The 20,310-nt window shown below is 44.3% G+C and overlaps 1 protein-coding gene across 1 annotated transcript in view; it reads left to right on the forward strand.

The window, feature by feature from the left end:
* Positions 1-20,310, forward strand: part of LOC139379080 (ankyrin-2-like) — a 136,859-nt gene that overhangs the window by 14,287 nt on the left and 102,262 nt on the right. Inside the window, exon 2 of the mRNA XM_071121850.1 lies at positions 17,904-18,005. Coding sequence (XP_070977951.1) covers positions 17,904-18,005 — 102 coding nt within the window. The remainder of the gene's footprint in view (positions 1-17,903; positions 18,006-20,310) is intronic.

Here is a 20,310-nt window from a genome sequence, read left to right on the forward strand (position 1 = left end):
CAGGAGGACTGTGGTGGATGGTTCCAGGAGGACTGTGGTGGATGGTTCCATGAGGACTGTGGTGGATGGTTCCAGGAGGACTGTGGTGGATGGTTCCAGGATGACTGTGGTGAATGGTTCCAGGAGTACTGTGGTGGTGTGGTGGATGGTTCCAGAAGGACTGTGGTGGATAGTTCCAGAAGGACTGTGGTGGATAGTTCCAGAAGGACTGTGGTGGATAGTTCCAGAAGGACTGTGGTCGATAGTTCCAGAAGTACTGTGGTGGATGGTTCCAGGAGGACTGTGGTGGATGGTTCCAGGACTGTGGTGGATGGTTCCAGGAGGATTGTGGTGGATAGTTCCAGAAGTACTGTGGTGGATGGTTCCAGGAGGACTGTGGTGGATGTGATTGAAAGAGATGAATATCAAGATAGAGGGAGTGGCACACTTGAATTTTACCAGTTTCGGAAAACGCTCTGAGACATTCCTTTTTCACTATTGTAGCTTTCTGCCTCATCACTGTGTATATTATTATTATTATGTTTTGATGCTTTTTACCACTTTTCTCCTCAATTCCGTGATATTCAATTGGTAGTTACAGTCTTGTCCCATTGCTGCAACTCCCGTACAGACTAGGGAGACGCAAAGGTCGAGAGCCATGAATCCTCCGAATCACGACCCTGCCAAGCCGCACTGCTCGCTTAACCGGGAAGCCAGCCGCTCCAATGTGTCGGAGGAAACGCTGTACCACTGGCGACCATGTCAGTATACATGCGTCCGGCCCGCCACAGGAGTCGCTAAATGGCGATGCGACAGGGACATCCCGGCCGGCAAAACCCTCTCCTAATCAGTATGACGCTGGGCAAATTGTGCATCTCCTCATGGGTCTCCCAGTCTCGGCCGGCTGCGACACAGCCCGGGATTGAACCCAGAATCTGTAGTGACGCCTCAAGCACTGCGATGCAGTGCCTTAGACCTCAGTGCCACTCGAGAGGCTTCATCGCTGTGTTAGTCATATCCTGGTGTTACCTCTGTCTGTCATCTGAGAGTTTAAACCGTTCCCGGCAGTTTTTTATCCCTTTGAACAGCACAACTTGAATAATTAAAACAAACACTTTGGCCTCCAGTGTGGTGCAGTGGTCTAAGGCACTGCATCGCTGTGCTAGCTGTGCCTCTAGAGATTCTGGGTTCGAGTCCAGGCTCTGTCGCAGCCGACCGCGACCGAGAGACCCATGGGGCGGCGTACAATTGGCCCAGTGTCGTCCGGGTTAGGGGAGGGTTTGGCTGGCAAGGATGTTCTTGTCCCATCGCACACTAGGGACTCCTGTGGTGGGCCGGGCGCAGTGCATGCTGACACGGTCGCCAGGTGTACTATGTTTCCTCCGACACGCTGGTTTCCGGGTTAGGTGGGCCTTGTGTCAAGAAGCAGTGCGGCTTGGTTGGGTTTGGTTTCCGAGCACGCACGGCTCTCGACCTTCGCCTCTCTCGAGTCTGTACGGGAGTTGCAGCGACGAGACTGTAACAACCAATTGGACACCATGAAATTGGGGAGAAAAAGGGATAAAAAAATAAATAAATGTTATTAAAAAATACACGCACCTCACTCACCGGTGACATGATGTCAACCTCTTAGGTACAGCTGTCGGTTATAAACAGTACAGCATGTGGGATATCAAAGTCTTTTGCAGCGAGATGATTGACAAGTGGCTCGTCTGGTGCGGCTCTGTCGCCATAATTCATAAAGAGGATGAAAGGGGATGCAGTAGAATAGACACTACGGTAGATAGGCTTGTTAATAAAGGTAATCTTGTGTGATGTAGACAGACACAATATTGATATTAGCATTGGCTAGCTATAATGGCTACTCTTCTCTGGCCCAACTGACCCTTTGCTAAGACTCGCCCCCTTTAGTTACTGTTGCAACCTCGGACAACATATTCACAGGAAGCCCAATTCACTGGTTCTAACCACTGGTGCAGTCCTCTCACAATGATTTCAAACTGTGTTTTTAATACTCAATGAAATTAAACACAGACTACCCCTTGCTAATCAGGAGACTCTCAGGTATGTTGTGGTGGACTGTCATTTCAATTGCTTCACGGGAACCTGGTAAAAATTAAGGTTGTAGTGTTGCTCGCCACTGGAGGGCTCTGAATGCACTGACAGCATGCAGCCAAAGTTACTAAACACTTTTGGAGCTAGCTAGTGCTCTCTGAAATCGTATCCTGATGTTGACAGCAGATGAGAGTTTTAATGATAACATGGCTAACTTAGCTAGCTTACATAAAAATAGAAGTTATATTAACTGACTAGCTAGCTAGCGTTAGCAACGTTGGGTGGTCAATAAAACAGAAATAGCTAGCTAACCAGCTGAGCTACCAAACAATGTAACAAAAGTATAATTTCAGATTCGAGAAAATACTCCAACAGGCTTTGCATTTCAGGAACACTGTTAAATTATTTAGCCATTAAAAAAAAAAAATTGGATGAAAACTCTCCGTTTCAGCAATGCCCTCAATGGCTTTCATGCGTTTCAAACGCGAGCTTGTCCGAGGTGTTGGACTCATTGGAGCGTTGCGATTGGCTGCCCAAAATTCTGGGACAGGGCTTTGCGAAGGGTCAATTCTTTCTCTTACTGTATATGTGTCGTCTCGTGTGATATTGATATTAGCATTGGCCATCCATAATGGCTACTTTTCTCTGGCCCAATACTCCCTCTTTGTATTTGTTGGCTGTCAATTGAGAGTGAAGCCGTGGTCAACGCCAGATGAGTAACCATAGATGAACATCTTGTCTGGTCTGATATAGCCAGGCAGCTGCCCGGTGGGGAGCTGTGGTTGGTTGAAAGGGGTCTCAATGAAGGGGGAAGGGGTTGGTTAAGCCGCTGAACCAAATCGACCCTAAATCCCCAACATCTGGCCCAGCCTCTGGCCAGTCGGCTTGGCTACAATATGGCTGCCATGGTAACAGCAGTACTAGACGTTAAGCCGTATACTGTATGGCACTGTGCACTTCAACACTTAGCCTGCACTAGGTCAGTTCAAGCAAAGCCGTAGGTCTGATTGCCAATCTGTCAGAAACACATTTTTATTTAACCTCTATTCAAGCAGAGCCCTGCATGACAAAATCAGCAGCAGTTATGGAAAACAATTAGATACACAGATACTACAGTCAAGTCAATATAACATGTAGGATAGCATGTACATTTTACGATTTCCAATAGAAATGGCATCTGTCAAAGATGCAGTGTATCTATGATTTAAGAGGGCAAACGTCCTCTCAACAACTGAGCAACCCAGCTGCCTTGTTTCCTTGGCAACATGGACCACCAACTTCTATCATTCATTTGATTTCCATAGTATTTTACAATGAAATTACCTGATTCAATAGGGATGGCCTGAGACCAGGGCAGGGAGAAGATGCTTGTATGTCAAGTGTGTCTGAGTGGAACTAATGTATACACAGTCATGTGGAAACATACCATATACACCATGTTAAATATTACATCGGTGTTTCTTCTTCGGGGCATCTCCCCACTGTGCAGCATCTCCAGTTTGGCATGCGTTGATCTGTTTGCGCAGTAGCCAGACTATGTCCATTGAGAATCCTAATTGCGTTCGTCTTGCTCCTTCCCTTCTAGAAAGCTAAAATGGAAGAGGTGCTTTTTTCCCCCAAGCTAGCCCACCCGACCACACCCACCCGTCTGCTAATGTGGCTCTAATTGGGCAATAAGGTTTTAGGTCGGAGTGCAACCCCTATCCCAGAGCCCTATGCCTCTATACCCCCACTTCTAAACAGTGGTGGAAAAAGTACTAAATTATCATATTTGAGTAAAAGTTAAGATACCTTAAGAGAAAATGACTCAAGTAAAGGTGAAAGTTACCCAGTAAAATACTACTTGAGTAAAAGTATCTAATTTGAAATGTACTTAAGCACAATGGTAGAAAAAGACCTCAGTTATCATACTTGAGTCAAAGTACAAAGTAAAAGTAAATGCTATACATCAAATTGCTGTATTAAGCAAACCAGACAGTACAATTTGCGTGTTATTTTTAATTACATGGGTACTCCAACACTCAGACATACTTTACAAACACAGTATTTGTGTATTGTGAGTCCGCCAGATCAGAGGCAGTAGGGATGACAAAGCGTTATATTGATAGGTGCCATAATTCTGTCCTGCTTAAGCATTCTAAATGTAATGAATACTTTGGGTGTCAGGGAAAATGTAGGAGTAAAAAGTACATTATTTTCTTTAGGAATGTAGTAGAGTAAAAGTAAAAGTTGTCCAAAATATAAATAGTAAAGTAAAGTACAGATACCCCCAAAAATGTCTTAGGTAGTACTTTAAAGTATTTTTTAAGTACTTTACACAACTGCTTCTTAAGAAACGTTCTCCTCCTCTCTGTCTCTGTTGTTAAAGCCTCAAAACACTCCGTTAATATCACATAGCATAGTGACAGGACTACTGCATTCCCCTACAGCAGAAAAACAGCAGCTTCTTTGAGTGCTACTGTAAAACACCTCCCCCTGCAACCATATGGTCTACCACAAATTAAAGCTAGTCGTTGTCTGCTCCGCCCATAGGATTACGCATTCATCTCCGCTGTAGCGCTGGGAAAACTTGAAACAAAATCTCTATTAGATGGAGGCTCCAGTGTTGGGAGGGAAGGTTGGGGGGTTGAGGGGTTGACATTGAGCAGTGTGTGGGGGGGCAAACTTGGATGCGGGGTACTAAGTGACTGGGTTAGAAGGATTGTTTGGTTCCTATCTGTTGTGATACATGTGCTTAGGGGTGGAGTCTGGATCCCTGATACATCATATTAACAGGTTTTGTCTAAGACATCCTGTATCTCATATAGCCTCCCCAGTCCTCCTTGCGTGAGTTTCCCTGGCAACAACATTTTAATAAATCTAACCTCCCCCTGACAGCAGCAACCATCTTGTCAGCAATTAAAAGCTCAGAAGTGAGTTTGACCGAAACTTGACCTTCCATCACAAGTATAGGGTCATAACAAGGTGAACGAGTCTAAGCATCTTCTGACAGGTGGCTGTTTTCATCAGGACTGCAGCAGCCTTGTGTTCTCAGAAAACCAGTCGTATTCTCAGAACGTCAGATAGCCAGGTCGGGTCCCAGACAGGAGGAGTATGAACGTAGGCAGTTTCCTGCCTTCTGATAGTGTCTGAAGGGCACAACACTCAAAACAGGTGTTAATACACACACAGAGGTCTCCTAAAGAGGAGACCTTACAGTTTATCATAACACAATTTATTAACCCTTTAAAAGGTATGAGGCCTTGGTTTAACCCCTTCAAGGTGCACAGCACTATATAGAGACGACTACATGGAACTCTATTCCACATAAAGTAACTGATGCAATCAGTAAAATTAGATTTAAAAAACAGATACAAATACACCTTATGGAACAGTGGGGATGGTGAAGCAACACAACGATAGGCACAGACACACACATGATAACATACGCACTATACACACAGATTTTGTACTGTATACTGTATATATGGTAGTGGTGGAGTAGGGGCCTGAGGGCACACAGTCTGTGAATGTATTGTAAAGTTTTAAAAATTGTATAAACTGCCTTAATTTTGCTGGACTCCAGGAAGAGTAGTTGCTGCCTTGGCAGGAACTAATTGTGATCCATAATAAAACCCAGGAAGAGTTGCTGCTGCCTTGTCAGGAACTAATGGGGATCCATAATACATACAAATACTCTGAAGAAGCTTTTGAAGAAGGTTGTACTTCTGCTTTGAAAATATTTAATTGCCCTCTCTTTACACTTTTACACAATATCCCTCCAGACGTCTGAGTCTGATAATTGCCATGCAGTATGAGGTCTAAAATTTCTTAGAGTTCTTAGAGTTCTCCTCCTTTTTCACTTCTGAGCTGGCCACAGTTGTGTGGTTCTTCACAATGAAGTGTTTACTCCCTAACACATTCTAGTGAATGAGAAATATTTGTATATTTTGAAACAGGGAGGGTATTGTTAGGACCGTCGCAATGCCAAGTCACATGTTCAGCCTTTTAAAAAGACCACGGAGAGAATGGCCACATGACGGTATGATCATACACTGCACTGACACACACATACAGGATACCTGGCCTATACATGGGGAACGTACACACACACACACACAGTGTATATATATATATATATATATATATATATATATATATATATATATATATATATATATATATATATATATACACACACACACAAATCTTGTAATGCAGCTGCATCTCAAATGGACAAGTTCACAGTAGAGTACAAAAATGTAGATAGGCCTCTCTCAGCTATGGTGGATGAGGGGGTGAATGATCTAACACTATGGTGGATGAGGGGGATGAGGGGGTGAATGATCTAACACTATGGTGGATGAGGGGGTGAATGAACAGACCTTATGGTGAATGAGGGGGTGAATGATCTAACACTATGGTGGATGAGGGGGTGAATGATCTAACACTATGGTGGATGAGGGGGTGAATGATCTAACACTATGGTGGATGAGGGGGTGAATGAACAGACCTTATGGTGGATGAGGGGGTGAATGATCTAACACTATGGTGGATGAGGGGGTGAATGAACAGACCTTATGGTGGATGAGGGGGTGAATGATCTAACACTATGGTGGATGAGGGGGTGAATGAACAAACACCACAGTGGATGAGGGGGTGAATGAACAAACACCACAGTGGATGAGGGGGTGAATGAACAGACCTTATGGTGGATGAGGGGGTGAATGAATTGCATATCATTACTCTGAGAGAGACGGATCAATTCAATAAAAGAGGTCTGGCTCTGCCGCCCAGCTTCACCCAGTCAATAATCAGTGCTGTAGGCTACACTGTGACACAGAGGACTACGTTCACATCACAGGATGATTTATATAGCTGTGACTACTGAGGTTCATGCACATCCTCTCCCCAGCTTCCTTCATCAGGTGAAGACTTGGTTCTACGTCATGGTCACGCTTGCAGTAATACACGGCTAACCCTGTCTCCACCCCTTGTGAACACGGCTAATCCTGTCTCCACCCCTTGTGAATACGGCTAACCCTGTCTCCACCCCTGGTGAACACTGCTAATCCTGTCTCCACCCCTGGTGAACACGGCTAACCCTGTCTCCACCCCTGGTGAACACGGCTAATCCTGTCTCCACCCCTGGTGAACACGGCTAACCCTGTCTCCACCCCTGGTGAACACGTCTAACCCTGTCTCCACCCCTGGTGAACACGTCTAATCCTGTCTCCACCCCTGGTGAACACGTCTAATCCTGTCTCCACCCCTGGTGAACACGGCTAACCCTGTCTCCACCCCTGGTGAACACGACTAACCCTGTCTCCACCCCTGGTGAACACGGCTAACCCTGTCTCCACCCCTGGTGAACACGTCTAACCCTGTCTCCACCCCTGGTGAACACGTCTAATCCTGTCTCCACCCCTGGTGAACACGTCTAATCCTGTCTCCACCCCTGGTGAACACGGCTAACCCTGTCTCCACCCCTGGTGAACACGGCTAACCCTGTCTCCACCCCTGGTGAACACGGCTAATCCTGTCTCCACCCCTGGTGAACACGGCTAATCCTGTCTCCACCCCTGGTGAACACGGCTAACCCTGTCTCCACCCCTGGTGAACACGTCTAACCCTGTCTCCACTCCTGGTGAACACGGCTAATCCTGTCTCCACCCCTGGTGAACACGGCTAACCCTGTCTCCACGCCTGGTGAACACGTCTAACCCTGTCTCCACCCCTGGTGAACACGGCTAACCCTGTCTCCACCCATTCTTGCCATGGCTAACCCTGTCTCCACCTCCATGGGAGGGAGGGCATTCCACCCTCCTCCTCTGTTTGGGCATGCTACCCTACTGCCGGTCAGTCTGACCAACCTCGTTCCCATGCAGAACATGGCTGGTGGGTGTATGTATAGCTGGAGGGGAGCTGGAATTAGCAATGAGCCAGGGTTAGCGCTTAGCGGCAGTAGTAGATAGACGGTGCTCCTCGAGGGGGAAGAGGACTGCTGGCGAGGCTGACTGGCAGAGTGGGTTTGCTGGCTAAAGGTAGCATCCACCAGCCACTAGCGCTTTAGGGCTGGAGGAGGGGTGGTGGTGGAGGGACACCGGATGACTGGATCATAAGTGGAATTAGTGGAGAAACTTTACACACTTTTGTTGGTTTGTTTACATTTGATGGCGCTGGGGATTGTGACTAGCGGTTGCCATGGGCAACGCAGCAATGTGTAAGGTTTGTGAGGTGGAAAAGGGTTTGAAAGCCGATGGGAGTCAACAGAATCTGGACCAGGCTCCACCAGAGTCAAACTACTACTGCTTTGAACACCATCCTGAGCCTGAACCCCCAATACCGGTAAGACTTGGGGGACAGACAGAGAACTTGGGCATAACATGTGTTTGAAGACCTGGAGGCACTGTAACGCTCGAGGAGTGTGAAATTCCATGTCATCCCTCCAGTCTCTTGCTTCTCTTCTTTGTACCGGAGCTCTTTCAAAAATAGCTTTTTGCTCTTCTTCTCAGTAATCCCTCAAGGTAGAACCCATGACCATACTTTTATTTATATGGTGATACCCTCCCCTCCATTATACTGAGACAGTGTATAGAGTGGTGTAGTAATTTACAGTGTTGGTGGGGGGAGGGGTTTATCACTGTGCTCAAAGGCCTCACCACATCAAAGCGGTGTGGATAGAGATTTCGACAGCCGTGTCAGACACAGGCAGCTGTGTCCTACAAAGGGGGTCACTTGAAGCAGACACAGGTGTAAGACGAGCACTACCAGATCTGTCTGTAATTGGACAGGGCTGTCTGTAAGGACGTTGTGACCCAGATGACCTAAGCAACCTTTAGTGACATTATACCAGCTCAGCATCATTACCTGGGTGACAGAAAGAGAGAGAGACCAATCCCACGAACAGCTGGGTATTTTCATTACCAAACAGTAATGAATATTGATAAAAAGCTGAGATGTATATTGATTTACAGTTCTTCCATCCCTCCCTATAGTACAGTATAATGTACTGCTCTGTGCTAGCTGCAGTTGTGTTCAATACTCCAATCCTCTAACGTCAGTCCATTCCCACAGCAATGACCAGTCCATTCCTATTCCCCTGGAGTCTCCTCCTACCCTCTGTTTCCACCCTGCCTAGTGAGATGAGGGGGAATGGTGTGACTTAGAGGAGTAAGAGTGTAGCCTGGAGTGTGTGTGTGTGTGTGTGTGTCACAGTGTTTTATCATGCGCCTTAATCTCCAAAGGGCGGCCAGTATCATTCCCTGGTGCCATTTTTATGAGCAGACATTGTCAATGCTGTATTGGAATGCAAATGAATTGTAAATGCCCTGCAGAAATATACCGTGGTGTGTAGGAGATGTGTACAGTAGTAGTAGGTGTGTACAGTAGTAGGTGTGTTGCATGTGTATGTGTGTGTTTGTAGTCATTCAGTGGCAGCTAAGGTCTATTCTCTCTGATATGAGGACCCCTACTGTCTTTTACAACATGGACTATTCCAAACAGCAGGTGGTGTTAGCTAAGAGCATGCCTTCAACTCGACCCCTGACCTCTCACCCCTGACATTCAGCTCTCACTCTCTGTGTCACTAAGTGGACTGTGGAATACAGTTCTGTTTTGTTGTTGTTTTTTTGCTCTTATCGTTGGCTTTGCATTACCAAGCTACCATGGTGCTTTTGATCAGACATTGTTTACTTTGTACACTTTCCTGCAGTATTTTTTTACGTTTAAAATCGGTCAGTGACACACACACTATCTTGCCTCGATCTGTCAAGGCTCAGTAAAAAAACATTAGCCTCTATTTGTGAATTTAGAGTAGGTCTAAATTTAGCGTCCGTAACGAACATGGGCCTAGTGCTAATTAAATATATGCTAATGAGCCCTCAGGGAGAGCCGTGGTTGGCCGAGACGAGCTGGTGGCCAGCTATATCCTCTCTTGGACTTGGCCCAGATAGGTCTGGCCCAGCTGATGTTGACGATGCTAATCACTAATGAGGGGGACTCATTATCACAGGTTAGGAGAAATAACTTGGCAGGGTGGTGACTAAGATAACATATGGAATTTTTTAAAGATGGTTATACCCATGGATCATTTAGTTATTTGACTTAACATTTTAGGACCTCTATAAACAGAACAAAATGGGTTTATACTACTATAGCACATAGAAACGCATTGAATAACACATTCATAAATGTCAACGAAAGGAACTGAAATAATGCATCATAAGGAATAAGGGTTAGAAGTGTCTGTCCTATATCTAGGAGACATAAGAAAGCTCTGGACATATTTTTTGGTTTCTTGGACACATATTTAACCCCCCTTATTACCTCCATACTTCCATTTATTTGTATGGGTTACCTTCAGAAGAGTCCCATGACACTTGTGGGAGTGTAGAGCAAAACGGAGAACACCGTCGTGTTTGTGAGACTCTCCTCTTTCCATAGTGTGATCAAAATAGTTTGTAGGCCACAGACGGTTCGCGAGGAGACCGATTTTTCTTGGTTTGTTGCTGATGTCTCACGGTCTGACCAACGTCGCTGTCGCTCGGCCGCCTTCCACCGCAGATGCGGAACGCCGACATAGGCAGATGTGGTGGATTGAGACTGACACATTTTGATGTGGATTTCTTTATTATGTACACACGAACACACACACACACGAACACACACATACACACACACGAACACACACATACACACACACACACGAACACACACATGCACACACACATACACGAACAAACACACACACACACACAGTTAAGGCTGCTGCCAGTCTCCCAGTCCTAGGCACCACAGTGGTGTGACATGGTTGCTGTGTACAACTGATCCCCAGTAAACACTGTTGTCTGTTGTTATTACAGGCTGTAATGAAGTCCAGGAATAGAACGTGTTGTTCCATTGGAGTGTGGTGTTTAAAACCAGCAAAGGACAAGGACAAGGTTGCCCTTGTGTGTGTGTGTGTGTGTGTGTGTGTGTGTGTGTGTGTGTGTGTGTGTGTGTGTGTGTGTGTGTGTGTGTGTGTGTGTGTGTGTGTGTGTGTGTGTGTGTGTGTGTGTGTGTGTGTGTGTGTGTGTGAATGATAGAGTCTGCAGAGGACGTGATGTGTGTTGGAGGGTTCTCTGAGGGATATGTGACATCTGTGTTGCCGTGGGCGACCATTCAATCAAGCTTGGTTGTGGTGGTTGTGGCACTGGGCAGTGCAGTGACACATACACACGCATACACACACAAACGACGTTAACACCTCAACATCCTGCTATCCTATTGGTCTGGCTCTGGAGAAGAATAGTTTTGAGTGTGTTTGCCGTGAAGCATTACAAGTCATGGTGAACAGAATTCTTAGATTCACACCCTCAGAGTAGAGAGAGAGAGAGAGAGAGAGAGAGAGGCAATGCTCTACATGTAGTCAGAGATTGGAGAGCTGCATGTCTACCGAATGAAATACCCTGTTGTCATGGTTACCGACAGAGGCAGGGCCGCTTGTCTCCCTAGTAATGGGGAGGAGCCAGGATATTTACAACAGGTCGTCATGGGATTTAATATTTTCATTATTTATAAATCATCTACACACTACTACACTGATGAATATACAGAAGCACTCTGTGTAAATGAATGTTTAATGCGATCTCAGTTTAGGAAGGCTTTTGGAGCTGAAATGACATGGTCGGTAAAGTGATGTTACGCATCACAGGTTAGGTTAATGCACCCAGGGATATTATAGACGTCTAGACTAAAGCGTACTGGCTAGACGACATTAGAGAATGTTTGGGTCGTGTTAAGGTCTAATTTAGGTTATAGCTCTTGTTTTGTAACCTGTGGTTGGCAGATTGGGTGATGAAGGAGAAAGCAGAAACAGACCTGGCAACCAGGCTAGCTCGTATGAGTTGAAATGAGATCTTCTATTAGTTCTCATTCATTCCCTTGTCATCAAGGGTAACTCACTCACAGTGTGAATAGTTCATTTTAGAATGGCTTATGAATGAACACAATACCGAATACCTTCTTTAACAAAATTAACTATTGGGGCGGCAGGGTAGCCTAGTGGTTAGAGCGTTGGACTAGTAACCGGAAGGTTGCAAGTTCAAACCCCCGAGCTGACAAGGTACAAATCTGTCGTTCTGCCCCTGAACAGGCAGGTAACCCACTGTTCCTAGGTCGTCATTGAAAATAAGAATTTGTTCTTAACTGACTTGCCTAGTTAAATAAAGGTAAATACAAATATACATTACCACCTCTCTCTCTGTTCTTACTTCCTTTCTCTCTCTGTTCTTCCTTTCTCTCTCTGTTCTTCCTTTCTCTCTCTCTCTGTTCTTACTTTCTTTCTCTCTCTGTTCTTCCTTTCTCTCTCTCTCTGTTCTTCCTTTCTCTCTCTCTCTGTTCTTCCTTTCTCTCTCTCTCTGTTCTTCCTTTCTCTCTCTCTCTGTTCTTCCTTTCTCTCTCTCTCTCTCTGTTCTTACTTTCTTTCTCTCTCTGTTCTTACTTTCTTCCTTTCTCTCAATTAAATTCAAAGGGGTTTATTGGCTTGGGAAACATACTATATGTTTACATTGCTAAAGCAAGTGAAATAGATAATAAACAAAAGTGTAATAAACAATCAAACACGAGCAGTAAACATTACACTCTCTCCTTCTCCCTCCCGCTCTCTCTCTCTCTTTCTCTACCAGTCCTACATATCACGACGCCTCATAGGAGTGTTCAATCACACACAAAGCCATAAAACACTCTCTTTCAAAGCATTTGCCTGGTTCAAGGACACAGAAACTACAGTATATACGTATCTGTACCATCTGTTTGACTTAGTTTCTAGGGGCTTAGCACAAAACTACTTCGGTATGAAGTTTTTTGGAACAATCTGGCATTTATTTTCTTCTGAATGTTAAGCGGTTTGAGTTAAAAAAAATTAAAAAAAACAGTTTGAGGGCTGTGCTGACCAAAAGTCGCTATGGCAACACACCGACTGCACCGGGATGATTAAAAGATGCCTTGAATAATGTGACTCGGCAGCTAAGAATCCGATGGGATATAATCTGGCTTTCTGCCCCTCACCACACATATACCTTCTCTGATATCTTTAGGTGGTTTGTGAAGAGAGAGAGAGAGCAAGATACATTATTCAGACAAATCTGTAATGTGATTCATTAAAACTAAATGTCAGCCATTTATTCATTTTTTACATGTTGAAGTGGTTCTCTTTGGTGAGCTGTGATGCTGCTCTGTGACATGCAAGGTGCATCGGGTTGATATTAAAGGGAATTTGGTTGGTGTAACAAAATGATCCTTGCCCTGTGGGCTGGCTGGACAATCCACACACTGTTCCTCTGGACCTCTCCTTCTGTCATAGATAAAGATATCTCTCCCTGGAGAAATCAGCTGAGCTGTCTCCACTAGAAACCGCAGGAGACCCCTCATCTGGGGTAAGGTATCAGCCTCCAGGTTGAGCAGTATCACGAATATATTCACACATCTGACAGAGCTCAACTTGCCATCCTGCTGCTCTGGGAGCTCCTGATTAGCTACAGCCTCACGGTTTTTGAGTTTACCTCCAGCTACTGTTTGTGTCAGGTCTGAATGTGGATTGTAGTGTCAGGTCTGAATGTGGATTGCTGTGTCAGGTCTGAATGTGGATTTTCAGTGACATGTTTGAATGTGGATTGCTGAGTCAGGTCTGAATGTGAATTGCTGAGTCAGGTCTGAATGTGGATTGCTGTGTCAGGTCTGAATGTGGATTGCTGAGTCAGGTCTGAATGTGGATTGCTGAGTCAGGTCTGAATGTGGATTGCTGTGTCAAGTCTGAATGTGGATTGTAGTGTCAGGTCTGAATGTGGATTGTAGTGTCAGGTCTGAATGTGGATTGTAGTGTCAGGTCTGAATGTGGATTGTAGTGTCAGGTCTGAATGTGGATTGTAGTGTCAGGTCTGAATGTGGATTGTTGTGTCAGGTCTGAAGGTGGATTGTAGTGTCAGGTCTGAAGGTGGATTGTAGTGTCAGGTCTGAATGTGGATTGTAGTGTCAGGTCTGAATGTGGGTTGTTGTGTCAGGTCTGAATGTGGATTGTAGTGTCAGGTCTGAATGTGGATTGTAGTGTCAGGTCTGAATGTGGATTGTAGTGTCAGGTCTGAATGTGGATTGTTGTGTCAGGTCTGAAGGTGGATTGCAGTGTCAGGTCTGAATGTGGATTGTAGTGTCAGGTCTGAATGTGGATTGTAGTGTCAGGTCTGAATGTGGGTTGTTGTGTCAGGTCTGATTGATTCAGTGCAGTTCTCTGTAGCATCCAGACACAGGTTGCTGCTGCTGCAGGCTACAGCAGAACAAAACTAGCTTTCATATAGCCCCAGGAAGAATCTCTCTCCTTATCGGTAGTGTGTCCAGTGTATAGACATATCATCTCCGCACTGCAGTGTAAGTGAATGACAGAATGGGACAGAGTAGGGGACATATCCTCAGTCTGGGTTTGGGCTGAGCTCTGCTGTGTGCTGGAACGATCTCTAACCCTGTCACCCCCACTGAGCGTCTCTGGGAGATAGCTAGCCTAGCTATCCATGATGCTAATTCAATAAGGTTCCCAGTTAGCAGCACAGGCTGGTTGTCATGGAGCAGGACTACATTTGAGACTACTTTCTGCCTTTCTGCCTCCGAGTGGAAGCAGTGATTCTGCAGTACTGTTTTCTGTAGTGTGAGCCAGGTAGTGCTGGGGGACGGAAGGTAGAGAGAGGAAAATGCTGACTCACTCCCGCTCTGCTCTGCTCTATAGTCTTGGTCCATCTCCAACTTAGTCTGCTTCAGTTAGGAAAAGTGGAGGACATGTCCCGGTTGTATTCCCCTGTGTTACATTATACACTATTCCCCTTTGTTAAATGATACACTATTCCCCTGTGTTACATTATACACTATTCCCCTGCGTTACATTATACACGATTCTCCTTCGTTACATTATGCACTATTCCCCTGTGTTACATTATACACTATTCCCCTGCGTTACATTATACACTATTCCCCTGCGTTACATTATACACTATTCCCCTGTGCTACATTATACACGATTCCCCTTCGTTACATTATGCACTATTCCCCTGTGTTACATTATACACTATTCCCCTTCGTTACATTATGCACTCTTCCCTTGTGTTACATTATGCAATATTCCCCTGTGTTACATTATACACTATTCCCCTGTGTTACATTATGCACTATTCCACTGTGTTACATTATACACTATTCCTCTGTGTTACATTATACACTATTCCCCTGCATTACATTATACACTATTCCCCTGTGTTACATTATACACTATTCCCCTGTTTTAAATGATACACTATTCCCCTGCATTACATTATACACTATTCCCCTGTGTTACATTATGCACTATTCCCCTGTGTTACATTATGCACTATTCCACTGTGTTACATTATACACTATTCCCCTGTGTTACATTATACACTATTCCCCTGTGTTACATTATACACTATTCCCCTGTGTTACATTATACACTATTCCCCTGCATAATATTATACATTATACCTCTGTTTTACACTATGCACTATTCCCTTGTGTTACATTATTCATTATTCCCCTGTGTTAAATTATACACTATTCCCCTGTGTTACATTATACACTCTTCCCACTGTGTTACATTATGCACTATTCCACTGTGTTACATTATGCACTATTCCACTGTGTTACATTATACACTTTTCCCCTGCATAATATTATACATTATTCCCCTGCGTTACATTATGCACTATTCCCCTGTGTAACATTATGCACTATTCCCCTGTGTTACATTATGCACTATTCCCTGTGTTACATTATGCACTATTCCCTGTGTTACATTATGCACTATTCCCCTGTGTTACATTATGCACTATTCCCCTGCATAATATTATACATTATTCCCCTGCGTTACATTATGCACTATTCCCCTGTGTTACATTATGCACTATTCCCTGTGTTACATTATACATTATTCCCCTGCGTTACATTATGCACTATTCCCCTGTGTAACATTATGCACTATTCCCCTGTGTTACATTATGCACTATTCCCTGTGTTACATTATGCACTATTCCCTGTGTTACATTATGCACTATTCCCTGTGTTACATTATGCACTATTCCCCTGTGTTACATTTTGCACTATTCCCTGTGTTACATTATGCACTATTCCCTGTGTTACATTATGCACTATTCCCTTGTGTTACATTATGCACTATTCCCCTGTGTTACATTATGCACTATTCCCCCTGTGTTACATTATGCACTATTCCCCTGTGTTACATTATGCACTATTCCCCTGTGTTACATTATGCACTATTCCCCTGTGTTACATTATGCACTATTCCCCTGTGTTACATTATGCACTATTCCCCTGTGTTACATTATGCACTATTCCCCTGTGTTACATTATGCACTATTCCTCTGTGTTACATTACACTATTCCCCTGCATAATATTATACATTATTCCCCTGCGTTACATTATGCACTATTCCCCTGTGTTACATTATACACTATTCCCCTGTGTTACGTTATGCACTATTCCCTGTGTTACATTATGCACTATTCCCCTGTGTTACATTATGCACTATTCCCCTGTGTTACATTTTGCACTATTCCCTGTGTTACATTATGCACTATTCCCTGTGTTACATTATGCACTATTCCCTGTGTTACATTATACACTATTCCCCTGTGTTACATTTTGCACTATTCCTTGTGTTACATTATGCACTATTCCCTGTGTTACATTATGCACTATTCCCTTGTGTTACATTATGCACTATTCCCCTGTGTTACATTATGCACTATTCCCCCTGTGTTACATTATGCACTATTCCCCTGTGTTACATTATGCACTATTCCCCTGTGTTACATTATGCACTATTCCCCTGTGTTACATTATGCACTATTCCCCTGTGTTACATTATGCACTATTCCCCTGTGTTACATTATGCACTATTCTTCTGTGTTACATTATGCACTATTCCTCTGTGTTACATTACACTATTCCCCTGCATAATATTATACATTATTCCCCTGCGTTACATTATGCACTATTCCCCTGTGTTACATTATACACTATTCCCCTGTGTTACGTTATGCACTATTCCCTGTGTTACATTATGCACTATTCCCCTGTGTTACATTATGCACTATTCCCCTGTGTTACATTATGCACTATTCCCCTGTGTTACATTATGCACTATTCCCCTGTGTTACATTATGCACTATTCCCCTGTGTTACATTATGCACTATTCCTCTGTGTTACATTACACTATTCCCCTGCATAATATTATACATTATTCCCCTGCGTTACATTATGCACTATTCCCCTGTGTTACATTATACACTATTCCCCTGTGTTACGTTATGCACTATTCCCTGTGTTACATTATGCACTATTCCCCTGTGTTACATTATACACTATTCCCCTGTGTTACGTTATGCACTATTCCCTGTGTTACATTATGCACTATTCCCCTGTGTTACATTATGCACTATTCCCCTGTGCCTGATTAAATATTATCACGCTCCGATGGGAAACAGTGATTCAGTGAAGGTGTTGATGGCTGCAGATAATGAGTGATGTGACACTGCCACTGGGCTCAGGAGGGACTGAGGTGTGTTTGTCTTTGAGCCTCAGGGACTGTTGCTGTGTGCAGTTTGGGATATATGGAATGTCTGGGTGGCCTGGCACATGTTACCCAAACAACTGCTAATGTGCTATCCCCATTGTCATTTCTATCTGTCCTAGAAGTCATGGGAAGTTACTTATTTCAAAGCTACGAGGCATTGGGCTGTGGTCTGACGTTGTCCTGAATTTGCCATCATGTTGTTCTAATGTTATTCCAATGTTGTTCTAAACTATTTATTTCTCTGTGTTCTTCTCCAGTCGGACAGCAACACCAGCTTCCTGCGAGCGGCGAGGGCGGGGAACATCGACAAGGTTCTGGAGTACCTGAAGGGTGGAGTGAACATCAGCACCTGCAATCAGGTAAGAGACTAGTGGACAAACAAACAAACACACACACACACACACACACACACAAGGAAACACAGGTGAAGCCTGCCTGTTCACATGTCCCCATTCGTCAATACCTGAGTGGTTACAGCACAAGTCATTTGTTTGTTTTGATAGTGCTCTTCTTTGGTCTCTGCGGCTGTGGGTCTCTGTGGAGCCACAATGTCTGCCAGTCCTCTTCCCAGTCACCCAGGCAATCAGCCTCTCCCATCTCCTACCTTCTCTTCAATAACACATTTAGCTCTTGCAATCGTGTGTTTGATCATAAGTCTTAACGCCAATCCATCTACAGTGACAGGGTGACCTTGGTGTTGCTGTTCTGTCTCTGTCCATAGGGAGGAGCTATATAGCAAAAATATTTTGCTCTTTGGGAGCTATGGCAACCACATAATGTGTGTAATGTGCTCAGCGTGGATTGAGCTGTTAGTGATTAATTACAAAACATTTGACTATTTGGCTGTAATACAAATCACTACACTCTAGCACTCTACAATTAACATTGTTCTCAGATTAAGAGAGGGATTGGCCCAGTCTCCCTGAGCGCTGAGTTTTTGCGGTTCACTCTAAAATGTAATCATTGTCATCTTGAAAGGGACTGTCAGCGTGATTACATTAGGAGTAAAGAACCTCTGTCATTCAGGGTTCATTATTAAACAAGGTTCTACTTTAAGGTAACACTGCTATGTCTGACAACAGCTTTGACCAAGCAAATTTAGCACGGGAAATGCAATGTGCTTTTGTAAAAAATAATTTGTATTCCAGGCAGGTTTCTTGTATGATGATTCTGTCATTAAGATTTTGCTACTGCTAATATTGACATTGACAAGTCAATGAATCAATAACGTCGAAATCCATTACTCTGAGTCCATCACTCTGGCCTCTCATGAATTCACCATGCATCTCCCTCAGGTAAAATAAACAGAACGGTAAATGTATAGATGGAGGGAGGTTTAAAAGAAGACACAAGGGTAGGGGAGGAGTGAGTCTCTCTCTCTGTATCTTTCTGTACCCCTTCTCTCTCTCTCTGTATCCCTTCTCTCTGTATCCCCCTCAATCTCTCTCTGTCGCTCTGTATCTCTCTGTATCCCTCTCTCTCTCTCTCTCTCTGTTACATGCACTCTCTCTCTCTCTCTCTCTCTCTCTCTCTCTCTCTCTCCCTCTCTCTCTCTCCCTCTCTTTCTCTCCCTCTCAATTCAATTTCAATTTAAGGGGCTTTATTGGCATGGGAAACATGTTTACATTGCCAAAGCAAGTGAAATAGATAATAAACAAAAGTGAATTAAACAATTAAAAAAATTAACAATAAACATTACACTCTCTCTATTAGTTTACTTTTATACTGATATATTATATTACCTCTATATTGATCTATTATCTTACCTCTATACTGATCTATTATCTTACCCTAGCTCTCCTCTACCTGTATCCTCTCTGGTCTCTCCCCTCCCTCCCCTCATCTAATGACCAGACACCCCCACCCCCTCCCTCTCTATCCATAGTCCGGTTGCCCCTCCCTGGAATCTGTTACCGTAGAACAGTGACCTTCACACAGTGACAAGGACCTCAATGAATGGGAGAGATAGGAACTGCGTGAGTGTAAGGCAGAGACAGAGATGGAGAAAAGACAGGACCCGATTCACTAACATCCCCTGTGGGTTCATATATCATTTGACAGGTAGAATCAATGGATTGACAGCTGTGAATGTGGAATCTGATGGTCTAGTGGATATCAGTTAGCAAGCTGGAACAATCTCAAGGTGTTCTGTATTGTTAAACCCTCATCTACATGTATCGGCAATGCAATTTTGCAAAGTGGATCACAGTGAAAAACAATCTGTGTCAGTCATCCTAGCAACCTGCAAGCACAAGTATCTACAGTATGTCAGTCATCCCTAGCAACCAACGAGCATTCCACCACCCGCATACAAATGGCATTGCTATACGGTAATGATAACAGCCATGTACTGTATGTCAGGGAGTGTATTTGACAGCTGACAGATAGATAGTGGTTGTTACTCTTTGCATGTGGGGCTGAAGCCATCTGATCATCCATCCCCTTGACCTTCATCAGTGTCCAAGGCCTCCTCATGCAACCAGACTACTACTACAGTACACTACCCTACACACCTGTTCCCCCTGTTCCCCTTGTTACCCCTCTTACCCATGTTACCCCATTACCCTTGTTACCCTTGTTCCCCCGTTACCCCCGTTAGCCATGCTCTTAAATGCAAGTAAAACTAAATGCATGCTCTTCAACCGATCGCTGCCCGCACCTGCC

This window comes from Oncorhynchus clarkii, chromosome 21 (genome assembly GCF_045791955.1).
Source record: "Oncorhynchus clarkii lewisi isolate Uvic-CL-2024 chromosome 21, UVic_Ocla_1.0, whole genome shotgun sequence".
NCBI lineage: Eukaryota > Metazoa > Chordata > Actinopteri > Salmoniformes > Salmonidae > Oncorhynchus > Oncorhynchus clarkii.